We start from the raw sequence: 18,764 nt of genomic DNA on the forward strand, positions 1-18,764 counted from the left end.
TGGCACCAGGGAGCAGCTGCTGGGGAGGCCCTGCCCCACCCAGTCCTGTTTCCATCAGCTGCTCAAAGTGCAGCAGCAGCTGTTCCTGGTGAGAGGGGATTTTGGAGGCAGCAGCACTCCACCTCCTTGCTGGCACAGCTCCCTGGGAGACAGGCCCTGGTGGCACAGCTGGGACACTCATCCTTACCCTGGAAAGGGTCATGCTTTAAAATTCTATTTTAAATGGCTATAGAACCCCAGGGGAGATAACCAGAACTATAAAGAGAAAGAAGTCAAGATTAGGGTTTTGATCCAAAATGTATTGCACCACAAATTTCATAGTGTCTCATCATATAATCCATATTTACAGCATAGAAGGAAAGAAATCCAATGGCCATAGAAAGGATTAGGTATAACCACTGTTCTGAGACAAAGGAAAGTGCATTAGCTTTTTAATACAAGTATACACACCAGTCTTGCTGTGATATCTAATGAAAATTCAACATTTAAGAACTAGTTTATGGTAAGTTGATCCTGTATGAGCTTTGGGATCTGAAATTGAAGTTGTTAGTGAATATATAACCTAGGATTTTGTCACTCTATTCCAGGCTGCCTGTCCTGCATTCCTTATTGTTCAGTAACCTTTCAAGCCAGGATCAACATAAACCCATTAGTCATTCAGCAGGCATCAACCTGAGCCAGGGAGTCCTGACCCCTGGTCCCACAGAAACAGGGCAGGGCAAAGGGACATTTGAAAGAAAAAGACCTCAGAGAATAAAATCTTCTCAAAACAAACAGGGTTACTCCACCCTGCTGTGTCTCAGTAGAAAGACTTGAGATAAATCTACTTTTTGATTGTCTATTTTCACAGTAGAGCAGAGCTGAAACATTCCATGAACTGTTCTATCCTCTCTGGAAGTGCCATGGATCCACTTACTAAAGACTGTTGGGACAAGCTTTAGTGTACCAAAAGATCCTGTTGGTTTTCTTAACTTCAGATAAATCTAAGCTGAGGAGTGTCACCTGTACCCAGGTAACAGCTCCTGGGAGTACCTGGTAACAGCTCCAGGGATGTGGCTGCTTGGGAGGCCAGCTGGGCTCTGGATCATCTGGACACAGCACATTCACCTCTGCTGACTGACCTCCCCTGAAGGAGGTTTCCCCTCGGGCACAGCACAGGGGGAGGCAGGATCAGCTCACCTGCTGCACCTCCAACTCTGCATCTCCACAGCCACTCCACGGTCAGGCAGAGCCCTGTCAGCAAAGTTAAACACCTCAACAGTGACTGCATCTCCACTGGAGAACAGGTTGAAGTATCCTGAATATATTTAATAGAAGTATTGTTAGTAACATGAACCTCCTTCTAAGAGAATTCCCAGAATTGCAGCCTGCTCACTGAATTGCATACATGTGTATTTTTTTGGAAATAGGTCTCATTTTTAAGAAGTCAGACTTACTGCTGCTTCCCATTTGGATCCAGATTTTGCAATAGTGTTTATGGGTACTATGGGCACTATGTCCATAGTGAGGCATGTGCCACCTTGGTCCCCCTTCCCTATGGTTTTACTAGGAAAACAAGCTGCTGGAACCAAGATTTGTTCACTAAGAGTTGACTTTTGCGCTCAAAACCCTCATGAGCAGCATTTCTTTTACCATGTAGTCAGGACACAGTTAATATGTTGATAACAGTTTCTAAGCATCAGTATTTGAAGTACAGAAAACACAACCAAAGAGGCAGATCCTGGTTATGAAGATTTGTTGCTAGCAGACTTGGAAGAAAAAAAAAAATAAAGTGTTTAGTACCAATATTCTTCACCCTTTGTCACTAGATTTTTTATTTTTTTTTAAATAAAATCTATTTTTCAATGTGGATTTACAATACCTAGACTTTAGCTTTAAAAATTTAAAATATTTTCCTACCCCTTCTTCCCACTGCTAACAACCCATGGAACAGGCTAATGGATTAGTTTCAAAGGCGACTGAGGATTAGGTACTAGAATTAAGACCATTTTAAATATTATTTTTCTTTAAGAAAAGTAAAATCAGACAACTCTAAAGTTGTGCTCTCAAATTAAATAATCATCATCAACATGCAGCCTTGAGGGCTGCAGGCCAGGATATGTGCACCTTAAATTACACAGTGATATGAAAAATGCCAACCATTAGTTATGTCAGTATAAGAAGGCAAGGCAGAGTTCTTTTTTGGTTAAAGCTCCTGCTCCTGTCCCGTGAAAGGCTTTGCAAACCATCACACACTCAGCACAGTTCTGCCAACACATTTTTCCTTGCTGGCTTCCCACAGCCACACAAGCAGCTTTTCTGTGCCTGGAGTCACTCCACTCCAGCACCCTGGAACAGCAGCTGGAATCACCATCCCACCAGCACCATGGTCAGTGAGGCTGTCATTACCCTTTGGAGCCAAGAACACAGGACTGGTGAGCACAAGGAGCTGGCTCCCATCACAGACACCGAGACGGTCCCTGAATGCAGTCCAGAGGTGTGGCAGTCTGCAGTGAAAATTTCTCCTTGCACAGTATTAGTTTTGTAAACAGAGCCAGAAGTTCTCGTACAAAATACTGCAATGACAGTGATTAAGACACACCTGGAGCAGTGTGTTCAGCATTCTTTTCACAGAAAGAAGTGCCTGGATGCTGACCCCACCTTCAGGCTCCCTTAAGGCCACAGAGTCCTTGGGCTCGAGATAGACGGCCGGATGCTGCCCTTAGGAGATGGCTTTGACCCAAACCAGGACATCTAGGACACAAAAGCACAACACACACCACACTGGGCTCACACTTCACACATGTGAAGCAATACAATACACAGCCATGTCCCCATCATTTGATGGAAAGAACTATTTATAAATCAGAATGCTGCAGACTCTAGACCAAGTCTTCCCACAGGTGAAGATGACTGAAGATTACATTTACATATATTCCTTTAAAATAATTTCATATTAGAACTCTACAGTCATTTAAACACAGTGCCTTTAGTCAATGCAGTATTAAAGTGTTCCCTGACCAAGATGGTGAAGAAATCTCAGCTGCAGACTGAACATCCCAGCTCCCTGAGTGGGCAGGGATGATGTGGGACATGGAGGGAGCTGAGGCAGCTCTCACTACTGAACATTCCCTAACCACCAACAGCCAGGGACAAAGCAGATCTCATCTTATGCCATGGAAAGGAGACACAGATCTTGGTGTCTGAGCCCAGTGTCAAAAGGACAAACCCAGAATTCGGCTCCCTGCTGTTAAAACACTGACTGTGCTGCTGCAAGGAGCTTCCAGCTTCCCCCTACAGACCAAATCCACTGGGCAAAACTCTGCTGGAACTCCTCTGAGCATCAGAAAGCTGCTATTCCCTTACTGAAATGACAATTTCTGACACATAGGCATGCGATCAGCTAACATTTTAATAATAAATCACATTTATTATTGTAGCTAACATTTGGAAAAGACACTTTTCCTGATCTCCCAGCATCTAGGAATTTTCATTCCATCTGCTGGGAGTCCCATTAGAGACTACACATGGCACAGAACTCTTACCTTGTACTCCAAAGTTTCTTTGAGCATGTTTTCTTCCTCTTGTGAAAAATTCAGTAACACAGACACAGCTTTAATGAGATGGAAAGCCTGAAAGAAACCACAGGGGTGTGTTGCTCATGATGCTCTCGGGCTCTGCACTCTGGACTGTGGTGCAGCACAGATTTCTGTAGGTCTGTCACAGACTTCAGCAGACCAGCAGCCTCCCATTATCCCCAGTTGCAATGGACTGGGATGGCCTGTATCTTACTTCTTCTGTCCATGTTTCCTGACTTTCTGTTCTTTAACAATTGTTTGCATGTTTTTGGAGAAAGAAGACAAATGGGGAGCCTAGTTAGTCAGAACAGAGAAGCAGCCTGGCTCCTGCGGCTCCTGGCTTTTTAAGCTTTGAAAAGTTGATCAAACCAGAATGTAGGCAGGAGAGAATCCCTACCATTTCAAATACACACTGAGGTACATTCCCTCCATATTGGTAATACTCTAAATGGGGCACACAGAGCAGTGAGCTGCAGTCAAGCACTCGGGATACCACCAAGCTGTAGGATTATTTTCTGACCTTACCCACTGACTTGCAATTAACTGTTGATGGCTCTTTTGACACACTGTGTAAAAGAGGAGGGAGCTCCAAATGCACAAGGAATTACTTCTTACAGACCAATAGCAAGTGGTATATGTCCTTTTTTCTTGGTTTTTTCTTTTCCTTCTTCAATGTACAGTCATTTTAATTACATAATCCATATGCTTTTCAGAGCAATGCAGAAGGAATCTCTTGTAGATGCAGATCTTTAACATCCAGATGTAACTACCTCTTAAAAATTTACATTTCCCTTTCAGGTAGTTCATAATAATCTGTACTTCCAAACACATTGCTGTTAGCCATTTTGTTTCATTGGCCCCCATTGTACACTTTTTAAGTGTAAAATTATGGAATTGGTATCAAGTGTCCTTAGCAGCAATTTCTAGAGAAAGACAGGCATAGAAAGAGAAGGTAAGTGACACCTTTACCTCAGACTCCCGGCAGGACATGAATTTTAGTACAACATGTTTAAGGTATTCAAAGTTTATCTCCCTCGAGTCGTTCAAATCCGAGTTGTTGGTGACAGTCACAGAAGCATTAGGCACTTCAGAATTTGCCTTCTCACGTAGCTCAGGTACCTCACTGTCAGGCCTGATTTTCTACAAACAAAAAAAGAAAACCAGAAAAAGAGAAATATACTGTAGACTGTCCGCTTGGCACTGAGAGGGGATCTGGGTTCAGGACATCTAACAGAGGGCTGTATTCACAGCTGGGTACAACCTGGGCATCAACAGCTTCTCATCCTTCATGGGGTCACAGCAGAGAGGTGTCTCCAGCTCTCCCTGCACTCCAGGGCAGGAGCTGTTTGCTGTGTTATGTGTACATCACCCAAACCACCATGGAACTGGCTCCGTGCTAGGAACTATCCCCTGGTAATTTTCTCCTGTCACTGACATGCTCTGAGCCTTTCAAACCTGGGCTTTCTTCAAAACAATTTTCAAGCTCAGAACAAAAATAACAATTTTAAAACCTCTGGTTTTTTCAAATAGATTTTTTTTTTTTCTTGGAGAAGAAAACTTGCACGAGGAATTAAAGGGGAGTTAGCGGTCAAGCTTTTGCAACGACAGTACAAGGACCTGTCAGCAAGTGCCAGCTGATGAGACTGAAAAAACACAACCCTTACCAGCTCTTTCTGAAGGGTTTTCTTGAGTTCTGTCATTCTTTGCTGCAGTTGCTTTATCATCTGTAAGCACAGTAAAGGACAGTTTAACACAGTATTCATTGTCAGGACCCCCAGATATCTGGAAAAACCCACAACAAATGAGTAATGAAGGAAACAATCATTAGCCAATGCTGACAGCTCTGAAGAAGCAACCTGAATGCCTTGCCAGTGGCACACAGCAGCAGGCACGTGACACAACACCTGGGCTTTCATGGCACAGCACTGCACAATGAACTGAATTCACACAAAAGGGCTCTGCAGGAAAGCTGTGGGTAGTATCATTTGGTGCATCTTTCCTTCAAGGTAAGGATTCATACAGCTCTTGCCACAGCTTTTATCCATGGTTGGTAGATCCTTGCACAAATCAGAGGAAAAACATTTACTCACAGCATACTGGATTCAAACTGGACATGCCTGTCTTTTTGGTGCTGCCCATGCTGCAGTGTTAATTACTGGGCCTCCTAATTAAAAGGGGAAAGACTACCAGCTGTTTCTGCTGTTTCAGTTCACCTTGTTTTTCTCAGCAACTTGCTGTTCCAGCTCTCTGTTATCCTTCTGAAGTTGAACGACATCTGCAGCTGCCACCTCTCCATTCTGTTCCACCACACAATTCTCTGGAGAAGGGAAATGCTCATTGTTCAAGGCCCTCGTTGACTCCTCCAGTTCTAAAACCTGTAAAATAAACAGTGAATTGGAGAGATATCATGATGTTCAGCCCATGAACACTGCCTAGGGAGAAAGCCAGACTTCTTTTTGGTTTTTTAGGGGGGGAGGATGCTTTTTAAACCAGAAAGCATTAGTGGCAATCTAGCTGGCTACAACTTATTACTTCTGTGTCTCTGTCTCATTGGTCTCATAATGGTTTTCTCAAGATGTCTTAGGAGTCAAATAAAGTAAGGAGTTGTCTTTCATAAGTCAGCCACAGATCTGACAGGACAGCCTTCTTTAGGAAGATAGGGAACAACAAACAATGATGTTCTACACTGCTGGTGTTGCAGGTCCTGAGCAAACAGCTCCCAGAATGTGTCACCAGGCAGGACAGAACTGGGGGGCTCTTGCACACCTGACTGCTTCCCTGGAAGTCTGACAGAACGGATTTGCAACTGCACTCACATCTTTCTCATGTTCTCTGGCCAACAGGCACTCCTGTACCTGCAACTTCAGCTCCTCAATTTCCTTTCTTGCCGTTTCCTCTTTCTCCACTGCTTGGTTCTGACTTGTTTCTATGTCAGACTGCAACTGGTTCACCTGCAGCAAGGCAGCTTCGTGATCTGAGAACAGAGAGACCTGCTTAGTATCAGTGTTCCACATCCAGTGGGAGTTTCTAATCCATTTTCTTAAACAAAGCAAATTACAGAGGGAATAAACCCTGACCTTCTTCCTTGCTCTGTCATGAAGACAGAAAAACAGGGGAATTTAAGCCACACATGTTTTTGCAAAGGAGCAGTCAAACTATATACATATACATTTGTACATATACATGACTTTAATACATAACAACATAATTATCAATTAAAAGACCCCCATCAACAGTCTGTGTGACTTGTGCTGTGACTGCACAGGATCACTTGGGGCTGAGCTGTGGGGACACATGGCCACAGACACACAGTTCCCCAGGGGAACAGGGCAACAAGAGGCCACAGTTCCATTCCCCTTCCAAATACTGGCAACATACAAAACCAGTGGGATTAGGAACTGAATGACATGACTGCACTTCATTTTTAGTATGACTGTGGAGTATCAGTTTGCAGCTGCTCTTTATCAAGCAAGCACAATTTTTAAACTGGTGCAAAGAAGTATAAGTTTTTAATCTATAGCCTTCATTTCATGTTTTGTGCAAAACAAGAATTAACAAAAAGTATAGAAGATTTGTGATTTTATGGTGTGTAAACATAAGAATTTAATTTCAAAAAGTGGTTTTGTTTTTAAGGACACAGAAGAGAGACTGTCCAATTTTTATCAAAGGATAAACCTTTTTGAAAGTTCTAATAGATTAAATATGGAAGAGAAATCTAGAAATATTACAATCTACCAGGCAAGGCCAGCACTAGAGACTGCCCTTAGACAGAGCTGTCTGGGATACAGGAGACTTGTTTGGTCTAACCTTGACTGAGTTGGTTTAGTTCTTCCTTCTGTTTTAGCAGCAGATCACATTTTTCATCAATCAGCTGGTCCTTCTCCTTTATTAGAGCATTCAGATGTGAAACCTTCAAAGTGGACAAAGAAACAAAGTCATTAAAGATCTAAAACAGGAGGAGGGCACTGAAAGATTTCAACATACCTCAAAGGCTCAGCAGGCATCACCTCCACAATGCTGACCTCAGCAAAAAGCATTGAAGTTAATACTGGAAGAGTTAAACCACACTTGGGTTCTGATGAACCCTGTGCCACCATCACAGACTGTCACAGGCAGCAGGTGGCAGCTGCAAAAGCCACCGAGCAAAACTGGAGATGGCCTTAAACCCCTTCTACCCCTGCAAGCCCAGATCTACATCTGTACCAGAAGAATAAAGAAACCAAAAGAGAGACTAACTTCTCTTGCAACTTGCTCAGTTGGCAGTTCCTACCTTAAGCAAACACAAGCTCACGTTATCCACCATTTTTTATGCAGGGAGAGCAAAACAAGACTACTTAGAATTGACATTTGGTTACTGGATACAAGCTCCTCCCTAAGAGGAGTGTACAATTTTACACCTGCTGTGTTCCAGAGGGACCCAGATGTGATACAGGCACTGAAGGGAACAAACCAGAATGAACAGGTTTCTTTCTGTGAAAGGTGGGGAGCTCCCAAATACACTTCAGACCGTCAGTATTAACCAACCTCCTGTTGTAATTCCTCTCTCTGTCTCCGTGTTTCTTCCAATGCTTTGGCAATTTCCACACTGACAGTCTCTCTACTGCTCAACTCATTCTGCAAACCAGAAGTAACAAAGGTTATGTGAGACAACTAAAATCAAGTCAAGTCTTTCATCTTTAAACCCCAATTGATTAGGACTAGGTTTATGAGGGTTCTGACACAATTTCCAAATGAGAGTTAGTTTTCTTTTACTGACTGCTGCTATCTGCACGTGCAAGAGCAATACAGAACTGATGTAAGAGCCAAACAAACCCAAAGCTTAAAAGGTCTTTCAGCTTGAAGTCTCTATTACAAAGAAGCAGCTCCTTGCTACAACTGATCTTTATTCTGATTGAGCATCCAAGAGCAGCTACAGAAAACTTTCAACAATCTAAAATTACAGTCAAAATTGGGTAAGATGTAAATACCAGACCAATTTAAGTTTTTAACTTTTTGCTTTGAACACTATGAGTGGAATTTGATGTTGAACCATTCTGTATTCATCACTGCTAACAGGATTTCCAAGCTCTTCACGCCTGACAATACAGGATTGTATTATTTCTGCCTGATTTAGGCAGACCCAAGCATTCTGGTTCAGAAAAGGGTCAGCCCTTTGTAATGCTTCTCAAACACATTTCTGTGGAGCACCAAAGATGATTTGCAGCCCCAAGTACCTGTAACCTGAATGTAATGGGCCTCCAAGTACCAAATGTAACACTGTGCTGTTCCCTGTTCCCCAGCCTCTGCTCTGTACAAGCCAATGTCACTGCCCAGTTCAGCCCTCACCTTCAGCCTGTCCAGTTCAGACTCTTGTTGTTTTAAAGAACTCTCATACTCTTCTCTGCTTCTGTTAAGATTTCCATTTTCTTTTTCCAACTGGCTCTGTAAAATAAAGATTGCTTAAATACTCAGTACAATTGTTCTAATGCTTTGTTCAAACAATTAAACACATCAAATGTTTAGTTCCCCAAAGTACGAGATCTATTAAAATGCCAGGCTGCTGGATAAGAACATTCAGATGACAAGAAAGTTCTACAAGCAGTGTTGAAATCATTTTGTGAAGACTCCCGTGGCCCCCTGGACAGTTTCTGCACTTACAATCCTGTGCTGAGTCGCTGTTTTATCCAACTCCCAAGCTTTTTCAAGAGCAGTGATCTGAGACTCCAGCCCAGTAACTTTCTGATCATGCTGATGTTTCTCACTTGAAATCTGTTGCTGCAGTTGACTTCTTTCGTGCTTTAGATTAGTTTGCTTATGAGAAATAAAGAACACTGCATTAATAAAATGGTATTTTGATGCTCTGACAAGATCAGACACCATTCCATGAGACTCCAACTCAGGAATATTATTCCTTTGGCAGCAGTGTCATGTACTCACTGACAGGAATTCAGGAGACAAAGAGCAAGAAAACATTTGAGCAACAAAACAAACGGAAGTGAAAGTCTCTGGGAATGCTGAAGATTATCTGCTCCTGGTCAGTAAACATGCAGGACACTCACCAGCTTCTGGATCTTCAGATCCTGCTCAGCAGCTGCTTCTTTGCTCTTTTTCAATGCTTCTGTTGCAATCCGTAGTTTTTGTTCCAGTTCTTTATTCTAAAATAACACCATACATTAAATTCCTTATCCCTTAGCATCTATATTATTATAAAAAAATGTGCATAATATAGGATGACCCAGGAGGGGAAGGTAAACGTTGAACCCACGAAACCACAGAGATCAGAGAGGCTGCCTACTTGACACATGCTGGTTTTAAAAACTCATCATCACAGCACTACCCCCAGCACTGCTTGCACTTCAGCTATTTGTTTCTTAGGCCAGGGAGGATCTGCACAAAATCTCTACTGCCACCACCTCTAGGCCCCTCTCCAGCACTGAAGGTGGGGAGGTGACCAGAGACACTGAGCAATTACACTTTCAAGATGTGACATGCAGGCTCACGTTGGCTGAGAGCACCAGCACAGCGAGGGGAGGAGGGACAGGGCACAAAGAGGATGGAAACAGTCGGAATTTGTAGTGAAATTAGAAACCACTCACCTGTGCTTCCAACCGGTTCAGAGCCTCGGTGTGATGTGTTCTGTCTGTCACTACCTGCTGCCTGGTCTCATCCAGTCTCTGCTCAAGAGCAGCTTTCTGAAGAGGTGAAGAACAGGAGGAGGAACAGACAAAGAGATCAAGTTTGAGGAATTTTTTAAATTAAAATTTTTCTTTTTGTTTCATTAATAAGGTCAAACTAGAATGGAGCAGGAATTTTGATGTGCAATACAGCTTTGCTCTTGGGAACCAGCAAGTTTGTTTGATGCTATGGCATAGGGCCTCCATAGATCCTGTTGCCCTGAGGATAATATCATTTATATTAAGAATGGGAAATTCCCTGGCATCCTGCCACAATTCAGACGTAAGCCTTAACCAACAGCTTGGTCATCATTTTGTAACCTAGGCCAAGATTAAGGGATTAAAAAAAAATCTTTTATGAAGCTTAACTTCTCCTGCATCACAGCAAATACACAAACAAAACTACAAAAAACATTTCCTCATTATGGCAGTTCCTTTCAAAAATGTTTTAGTACCTCTACATGGACTTTAAACTGGCCCTAGTTTACTAAGCCAAGTTCTTTTATCGCAGCAACACCAAGGTGATGTGACTGTAGGCCTGACCAAGGAAGAGCAAACATTCCCTTGCCTCCCCAAGACCCAGCTGGGGAAACATTGCTCCAGGCCAGTTCTGAGCAGGAACATCCCTGCCTGAGAAAGACATAGAGGAGCAATGAGAGAAAGGGCACTAACCACACCAAAGTTTCTGGTTTCAGCTGTTTCTTAGCACTTCTGAGGCTCGGGTTGTCAATATACAAGGTTCTGTTTGCACACCTACATGCAAACAGTTCCCCTCCCTGTCCCACTGCCTTACTGAAGAACAAGGAAAAGCGTTCACTGTTCTTGCCAGGATTAACCAAAAAAACTCCCAAATTGTCCCATCTCCTGTGGGGATGTTAAAAAGCTGCTCTTTTCCTTCTAAGCAGCCAGATGCATTGCCCAAATGGACAATGCAGAAAGGCCAACACAGACATCTGTGCAGGATCTACACAAACAGGCTCAGTGTAGCCTCCCACACATTCTGCCCAGCACTGACAGAGTGCCAAAACACACTGAAGGGACAAATGTGCCTGCATGACATCATCAGCTATTCTTTCCATGGGTGAGAAGTAATGTATGTCCTTAAAAAAAAAAATCTCACTAAGATTGCACTTCTAAGCAGTCTATAACTGTATAATTACCTCTTTGAGCAGCTCCTGCACATGTTCATCTCCTGAGAGATTCCTTTCTAGCTTTTTTTCCAGGGAAGACACTTTTTCCTGCAGCTGTTCAGTAAATTTATTTCTCTCAGCAAATTCAAAAGTCATCTGTGAGAAGAAGAAGTCACAGAACCTTTTCTGTAATGAAGCTTTCAGCTAATCCATTGTGCTTTGACTTTCAGAAGTGCCATTAGAAAGGAAAGTCCTATTTGAAAAGACCATATGACACTAAAGTACCTTCTAGATGGCAAATTTCCAACTACACAAAGGAGTACATTACCCAAGTGTGCACCTTTACACAAGCAACAGCAGATGCATCTGAAAGCACTTCACCTTTTGCTTGTGCTGCTCATATTCCACCTTCAGAGATTCATGTTCTGCCTGTAACACTTCCAGTCTCTTCTCACAACCAGAACCAGCAACTCGAGCCTAAAAATTGCGAGAAATTACTTATTTTGAAACTTAAATTTCCAACACCATGTAACTGATATCTAATCTAACTTCTGCAGAATGGAGCTCTTTGAATCAAATCTCACTTAGCTCAAACTTACATTTTGCAAGTCTACAGAAAGCTGCTGAATGACAGTTTGTAGCTCCTGTTCTCTTAACTCCAGAGCAGTGATCTTATTTTCTGCATTTGTCTCAGCAGTCATTAGTTCATCTCTTCACAGAAAAAGAATAAAAAAAAGTGACACACTGTTTCAGAAATATAATCTTTAGCAGATAATTCTGCTTCTTATGAAAATGGACTAAGCAACAGTAAAATTTTGTCCTAAAACCAGCCACCACCAACCACTGCTTGATTATACATTATCCAAAAAAAGTGACAATTAAGCATTCAATCCATATGAAAGAAGGAATCATAACAAATTTACAAAACCCTAAACAAGTATTCCTATCATTGGCTTGGCATTTACATCCCCATGGGCACAGCAAAGGCAATGATTCAGTCAACTCACTACATACAGAAACTCTTCCAAAAAGACAGAGCAGCTCCTCTGACAGAGCAGCTCCTCTGACAGAGCAGCTCCCTACCTCTGTGCCTCCAGCTCCAAGACCTGCTGCTGCAGCTCCTGCAGATCCTTCCTCAGGCTGGAGGCCTCGCTCCTGGCCTCCTGCAGCTCTGCCTTGGCGTGGGTCAGCTCCCGAGCGCTCACCTCGAGCTCCTGCTCTGCTCTGCCCAGAGACTCCTCCTTCTTCAAAAGCTGAATATTACAAGGTTATCTTTGGCAATACAGGTAATACTGACCAGTAACACTGACAAACCTTTTCACTGACACTTACCTTTTTTTACTGAGTTATGAGCTGAATTAAATAATAAACTCTGTAATATCATATTCAGTACCTACTGTCAGAATTTTGACACTGACCAAGGCAGTACAAGCATAAAGGCTAAAAAAGTGCATGCAAAACTACCACTATTTTGGTATTCTAGTAAAAATGTTAGGAAAGAAAACAAAGCTTGAAATATTCTTACCATGTGTTTAACTTTGGCAATTTCCTGCTGCTGAAAGCCCTCCAGTTCATCGATCTCATCTCGTTTTTGGAAAAGGTTCAAACTCTGCTCCCTCACTTCTTGTAACTGTATTTGGAGCATTTTTTTTTCCTGATAAATGAACAAAACCAAAAGGAATCCAAGAATATCTGTGTTCTCATGTCAAGCCAACAGGAGTTCAGTTAAACTCTCTGGAAAGGAATCTTGTCTTGCAGCCATAAGGTGCCACATGTAGAACTGGAAATCCCTCCACATTCATGGCACAGTGCAAACTACCAAACTTCAGGAACATACAAAGAGAAATCTGAATTCACTACAATGCCAACATTGATCACTGACACTGAACTCTCAAAAATGGACAAAAATAGTAGCATGCTTAATGTCTTCATAATCAGACTAAGCTAAACACTTGGAACAACTACAAGACTGAAATCTTGTATTAAAAAAATCCCTACCAAACAATTTCAGTTATTTTATGAAACACATGACCCACTGGAAGACCTCACACAAAGTCTCAGCATCCCAGCTGCCTCCTCTGTAACAAAGGAAACTACTGTTCCACCTTACAGAAGGACAACTTTACCATCACAACCCATCATTCTTTACTTCTCCACTAAAAAGTAATTTCAGAAATACCTCCTGAAGCATTGGGGCTGGTAACAAAAGCAAATGATTGGCTTCTTCCACTGAACAAAGATCAAATAATAAAAAGGGCTGAACAGAGCTGAGTTCCAATAGAGATGGGAGTGTGCAGACTGGTGTTTACAAATACACACACAGAGACACACTAAATCCCCCCCCCAAAAAACTCAGGGGTTAATTACCTTTTCAACTTGACCCAGTTTTTCCATCCACTCCTGAACGAGAAAGAAAGAAGAAAAAAGAAATCAAATTCAATTTGTAGACTTTCAAGGACATTTAATTATGGTTTAAAAAAAATGTGTACTGTTTGCAGATACTGAGCTGTGGTAACGATATAAACAAAAAAACAGCAAAACAACAGTAAGAGCCAGTGCTTTGTAGCTGAAGGCTGAGGAATCATCTTTGCTACCTGAATAGGTAAGCTTTAAGCAAGTAAAATAAAAGTGACAACAGGTCTATTAATCTTATCAAAGCACAAGCTTAACCTTTCATGAGGAATTTTTGTGGGCTCTTGTTAAAAACCAGTCAGAACAGTCAGAGCAGCTCTGGCATGGAATTCAGTGCTCCCTCCTTCCCTCAGTGCTGGCACACTCACACACACAATGCTGAACAATTAGTTTAATTAATGGCAACACCTGCTTAAAACATCAGGGTCATGAGAGCCAAGAGTCATGCCCAAGCTGTTACCTTGTCCTTTTGTTCCAAGGCCAAAGCCATTCCTTCAGCCATCTTGGCTCGACTGGCCTGGTGAGCTTCATTCTGCTCCTGAAACTTCCTCATGGAGGCTATCAACACAGAACCACCAGCTATATTAAAAACTCATCTTTTAAAATTGCTTCTCAGTTTTCTGTAAGTTATAAATAACTTTAAAGAGCTTGTTCTGCAAGTAATTAGCCCCATCTTGACGCCAGCACTAACGCTGTGCCACTCATTACTTCACGCTGCTTGCACACTGGCCAGAAGCCAAAGCTAACAGGAGACAGGAACACTGCTCCTTGCTGGATTAGAACAAAGCTGTGGCTTTCTAAAAGGTCTCTCCTGAACGTTAGCCCCAAATTTGGCAAAAGGAGTATAATAACAACTTTGTTCAAGACACTACTGCTGCTTTTTGCACTGTAAATAAGGTAAAAACTCATGTTCTAATTCTACAGAGTACAGAGGTGCACAGTCTGAAAGGAAATGATCAACACACCTGTGCACCAAACCCCTTTGCTTCCAACCACAGCGATTTTCAACTTAAAAAGAACTAAACAAAAAGGAAAAAAAGTACGTACAATCCTGATGCTTTTCTAATGCATTTTCAAGCTTCTCTTTTATCTTCTGCAAGTTTCGGATCTGATCAGCATAATCTTGTGTGAGGAAGGAGAAGCACGGACCAGGAATGGACAGACATTGGGAAAGGACATTTTGGGGGGGAAGGAGAAAAGAAAGAAAAAAGGATGAGTGGCAAAATGACAATGATTTTCTCAATCAGAAAATCATTCCTGCTGAGGAAAACTTGGGTGACCACAACAATGAACACAAGCAAACAGCTCTGTGCTGTCCACAGGGTTGGCACAGACAGGAGGGCCTGTCCCGGGGGTGTCAGTCACACAGACAAGGGCAGAGCCAGAGAATGAACAACTGTCCCCACTTTTTACTTCATTCCAGAACAGTGATCTATTTACTGCTGTTCAGGAAAGGTCTCTGGCATTGGAGGGTGCAAGGAAGGGGCAATTCATGGACATTGCACCCCTGTGCTCATTGTTCCAGTCCCACAGCACCCCGAGGCCAAGCCCTGACTGCACTGCCCTCGGTGCCCTCACACTCACCCAGCACAACTGACACGGGAGGCAGGGAATAAACACCTAAATAAAGCACACACACCCCCTGGAGAAGCTTCTGTGCAATGGAAAGGAGGATTCACTCACTGTTTGGGCTGCTTGCACAAAACTCTTGACATCAGAGCCTTCCTCTCTCTCTCAACCACTTTTAAGTTTACCTTGTGCAAGCAGGTGAGCACTTTGGCCTTTCAAATTCAGCATGAAATCATTTCTGAATCCTATATTTTCTTGAACTGGAGCCTGGTAAGTCTCCAGAATAAATTAAAATAATCCTGAGCTGATTGTAACCTTTCCCTATTTTCCCAGGCCTTCCACGAGCTTTGGGAAGCAGCAGTGTAACACAGTTCAGCATGGTCTCTGGTTCCCTCCCTACAACAGGGATGCAGTGTCAGTGCCAAGTCCTCACTACAGCTTTGCAGAACAAGGAATTAGAAAGAAAAAAGCCTCAAGGCTGTTTTATGTTGAATTCTTTGCTTTTTCTTCATTTTCAAGCACACTTCTTTAAGGATGGCACTGTGTTACTGTCAGCATCAAAAAGCTCACATTCTGAGAAACAAACCACTGCACACACATGAAAAATAAAAGTGGGGACAGACACTATTTGAAACATGGGGCAGAAAGGTATCCCAGCTGTTCCAAGGAATCACATAAATGTGTTGTGAAATCAGCAAAGAGCCAGTCATCCTCACAAAAAATCAGTAATACTGGATGCTCCCTAGATGTCGATCAACAGGGTTGCCACAAATCAATTTTCAAAGAACCCTAAACCCATGTATTTTTAATATATTAAACCACTCAAAGGAAAATATTTTCTGCAGTAACAAGGTTTTGTATGCATCAGGACACATACCAGACAGCTTCACCTCCAGTTTTCTTATTTGTTCATTTCTTCTGAACAACTGGGATGAAAGATCCTCTCTGGAGCTGCTTCCATCAGAAGCCTTGGGAGAAAAGCAACAGTCATGTACCTTATTCAGAAAAAGCAACCCTGCCACACACTAACTCTGGGATAACAACCACTCTCCCACCTAGGAATAACACTTGTTTTTCACATAAAGGGGAAAGTTGTAGCAGCACAGCAGAACGTGTAAAAAATGCTGAAGGAGAAAAACAGCGAGGGTTTAAACAGTGGGCTGTGCCAGGCTGGCTGCTCCTGGAGCACAGAGCTGGGCTGAGAACTGTGTGCTCAAACTGGCACTGAGCACACGGGGCAGTGGAAACCAGGATCTGCAGCACAGGCACCAGGAAGGGTCGAGTGAGACTCCTGAAAATCAAAGTAATGAGAAAAGAAGCAGCAGTGGTTTTCAGGTGGGATAAGCTCACTGCAGCCCTGATGCAGCAGCCTGTCCACAAAAACCCCGCTGTATAACTGACTGATGACTCCTGGGGCGTCTTTTGCTCCATAAAAATCAATATTAAGAGCAGTTAAATGAATATTGATAAAACAACTAATTCTTGGAGGTTTTCTGAAACCCACTCAAGAGTTCAGCCACCGCCATTATTTGTTTTCTGTTCTCTAAAGTCACGGGGTAGCAAAGGGAATTTCTACATGAGAATGTGTTAAGTGCTAAAAAAACACTCAGCAAAACAGAAGACTAATGCATTTCCATTATAGAATGTATTTAAACATTAGAAGCTCCCACTTTCTGCTTAACAGAACTGGAATTTCAGCTGAGCTTCAGAAAAACTGAGTTGGAGCTCAACTGTGTAAATAACTTCTTGACTTTGCAGACAGCAAACAGAGTCCTGCTGCTGGCTCTGCAGTGGGTCCTGCTGGCTCCAGCACTGGGGTGACACTGCCTTAATCCAGGCTTTCAAAAATGTGACAGCCAGCCATCCAGGGCAGAGGTGCCAGAGCATTCCAGGGTTTCATTTAACCCATACACTCCTGGAACTTCACCATTTGTTTAAACAACGTTTTATAATGAAAGAGAGGAACTACAATAGTTTTGAGTGCAATGAAACAGCACACAAGGTTTTTGGCAGAGACACACACAGTGTCTCAGGTAAGAACAGTCCCAGGAAGCCAAGAGGTAAACCCAAATCCATGGTAAGATGAAAGCTGGCCAGAACTAGCTTGTTTTCCTACTGAAAGAGAAGCTGTGGCTGCCCCATCCCTGAAAGTGTCCAAGGCCAGGTTGGACGGGGCTTGGAGCAACCTGGGCTAGTGGAAGGTGTCCCTGCCCATGCTAGAGGGTGGAACTGGATGGTCTTTAAGGTCCTTTCCAATTCAGACCCTTCTGAGATTCTGTGTTTCAGTAATTAATCTTACAAATAGGTATCCTACACATAACTACAGCTTCATTCAATATTTTACATCTGTTTATCAATGTTCTGTATTGAAACAACTTTATAACTCACGTTTACACAGCAATAGAAGCCTCATGGCAACTACTGTGGTTCACATACAAACATTTTCTCTTCAGTGTTTAAGTTCATTCAAGCTAATGACTTATGCATTAAGAGCTGCACTTACAAAGACACCACAGTAAGTCTCACACACTACAGCTAAAACCATTGTCTGCAGGGCCGTATTAGAAACGCTGCCAGAGAAATCCGATTTCAAAGCAAGGTGTAACTCACAAAGTCGTCTCCGGAGTCTGCTCCCACCGACGTGATGGACTCCTTGCTGACAGACCTGGGGATCCGGGCAGTCCCTCCCGGCCTGGGGGCAACCGCTGCCTCCTCCGCGATCTTCTTCTTCAGTTTGGCAAACATTTTACTGCTTACAGTGCTGAAATATCCAGGTCCCTTGGAAACCCACGACCTCCACTCTTGAATACACTGGCTCTCTGTTTAAAGCTTCCGGATGCTGAGATTTAATTCTGTGCCTCATCCACTGGTTTACTGCATTCCTAGTTCCATTAAAGCCCTCACGGCCTGACAGTACCTGTAAATCAAGCAGAAATGGGTTCCACACTAAAAATCCCACCCGCACGAGTCATTTAAAGGAAACTGAACGCCCTTTAACATCGCATCTGTTACAATACGTTAAAAAATCGGGTCACGCGGCGCAGAACCCGTTAAAGCCCCAAACCAACGGCCCCAAACGGTGACAGCGCCGGGGGGAGCGGGCGGGTCCCCTCAGCCCGGCCCCCGCCACCCGCCCGGGAGGCCCGGCCCGGCCGCTCGGACCGTGGCGGCCGCTCCGCTCTGGGCACCGCGGGCCCGTCCCCGCTGCTCACCCGCCCCCAGCCCGGACCTTCACCCTCACGGCCCCTCACGGTCCCTCACCGCCCATGGCCGGCCCGGCCCCGCCGCTCCCCGGGCACCGCCGACCCGGAAGCGCCGCGCGGGGCGGAAACGGCACCGGCCCCGCTCCTCCCTCAGCTCGGCTCCTCCCTCAGCCCCGCTCCTCCCTCAGCTCGGCTCCTCCCTCAGTCCCGCTCCTCCCTCAGTCCCGCTCCTCCCTCAGC

At 43.6% G+C, this 18,764-nt stretch overlaps 1 protein-coding gene across 6 annotated transcripts; it reads right to left on the minus strand.

Annotated features, from left to right (window-relative positions):
* Nucleotides 1-278: 278 nt before the first annotated feature.
* On the minus strand, nt 279-18,692 carry GOLGA1 (golgin A1). Of its 6 annotated transcripts, none has more exons than XM_027650062.1 (23): nt 18,583-18,692; nt 17,932-18,238; nt 16,199-16,289; nt 14,800-14,874; nt 14,213-14,310; nt 13,708-13,740; nt 12,866-12,994; nt 12,424-12,593; nt 11,940-12,051; nt 11,722-11,817; nt 11,371-11,496; nt 10,133-10,228; nt 9,596-9,691; nt 9,195-9,347; nt 8,883-8,978; nt 8,082-8,171; nt 7,365-7,467; nt 6,374-6,531; nt 5,771-5,932; nt 5,222-5,281; nt 4,527-4,697; nt 3,525-3,611; nt 279-2,733 (listed from the first exon to the last, which is right to left on the minus strand). In XM_027650062.1, the coding sequence occupies exons 2-23, from the start codon at nt 18,064-18,066 to the stop codon at nt 2,653-2,655; spliced, it is 2,418 nt and encodes an 805-aa protein (XP_027505863.1). In that variant the 5' UTR covers nt 18,067-18,238; nt 18,583-18,692; the 3' UTR covers nt 279-2,652. The 6 variants fall into 6 exon arrangements, with proteins under 6 accessions (XP_027505863.1, XP_027505864.1, XP_027505865.1 ...); XM_027650063.1 differs by lacking the exon at nt 18,583-18,692 and adding an exon at nt 18,557-18,573; XM_027650064.1 differs by lacking the exon at nt 18,583-18,692 and having other exon boundaries at nt 279-2,555; nt 2,641-2,733; nt 17,932-18,332.
* Nucleotides 18,693-18,764: the final 72 nt, after the last annotated feature.

The sequence above is a fragment of the Corapipo altera genome, unplaced genomic scaffold, assembly GCF_003945725.1.
Source record: "Corapipo altera isolate COAL_440 unplaced genomic scaffold, ASM394572v1 268, whole genome shotgun sequence".
In the NCBI taxonomy this organism is placed as follows: Eukaryota; Metazoa; Chordata; class Aves; order Passeriformes; family Pipridae; genus Corapipo; species Corapipo altera.

Excerpts from the sequence above, each read along its gene's own strand:
- GOLGA1 (XM_027650062.1), bottom strand. The coding sequence starts at position 18,066 with ATGTTTGCCAAACTGAAGAAGAAGATCGCGGAGGAGGCAGCGGTTGCC. Across the intron at positions 12,594-12,865 it reads TTGCCAAAGTTAAACACATG|CTTTTGAAGAAGGAGGAGTC; the intron begins GTAAGAATATTT and ends TGTAATATTCAG. Across the intron at positions 11,497-11,721 it reads ATGAGCAGCACAAGCAAAAG|ATGACTTTTGAATTTGCTGA; the intron begins GTGAAGTGCTTT and ends TTCTTCTCACAG.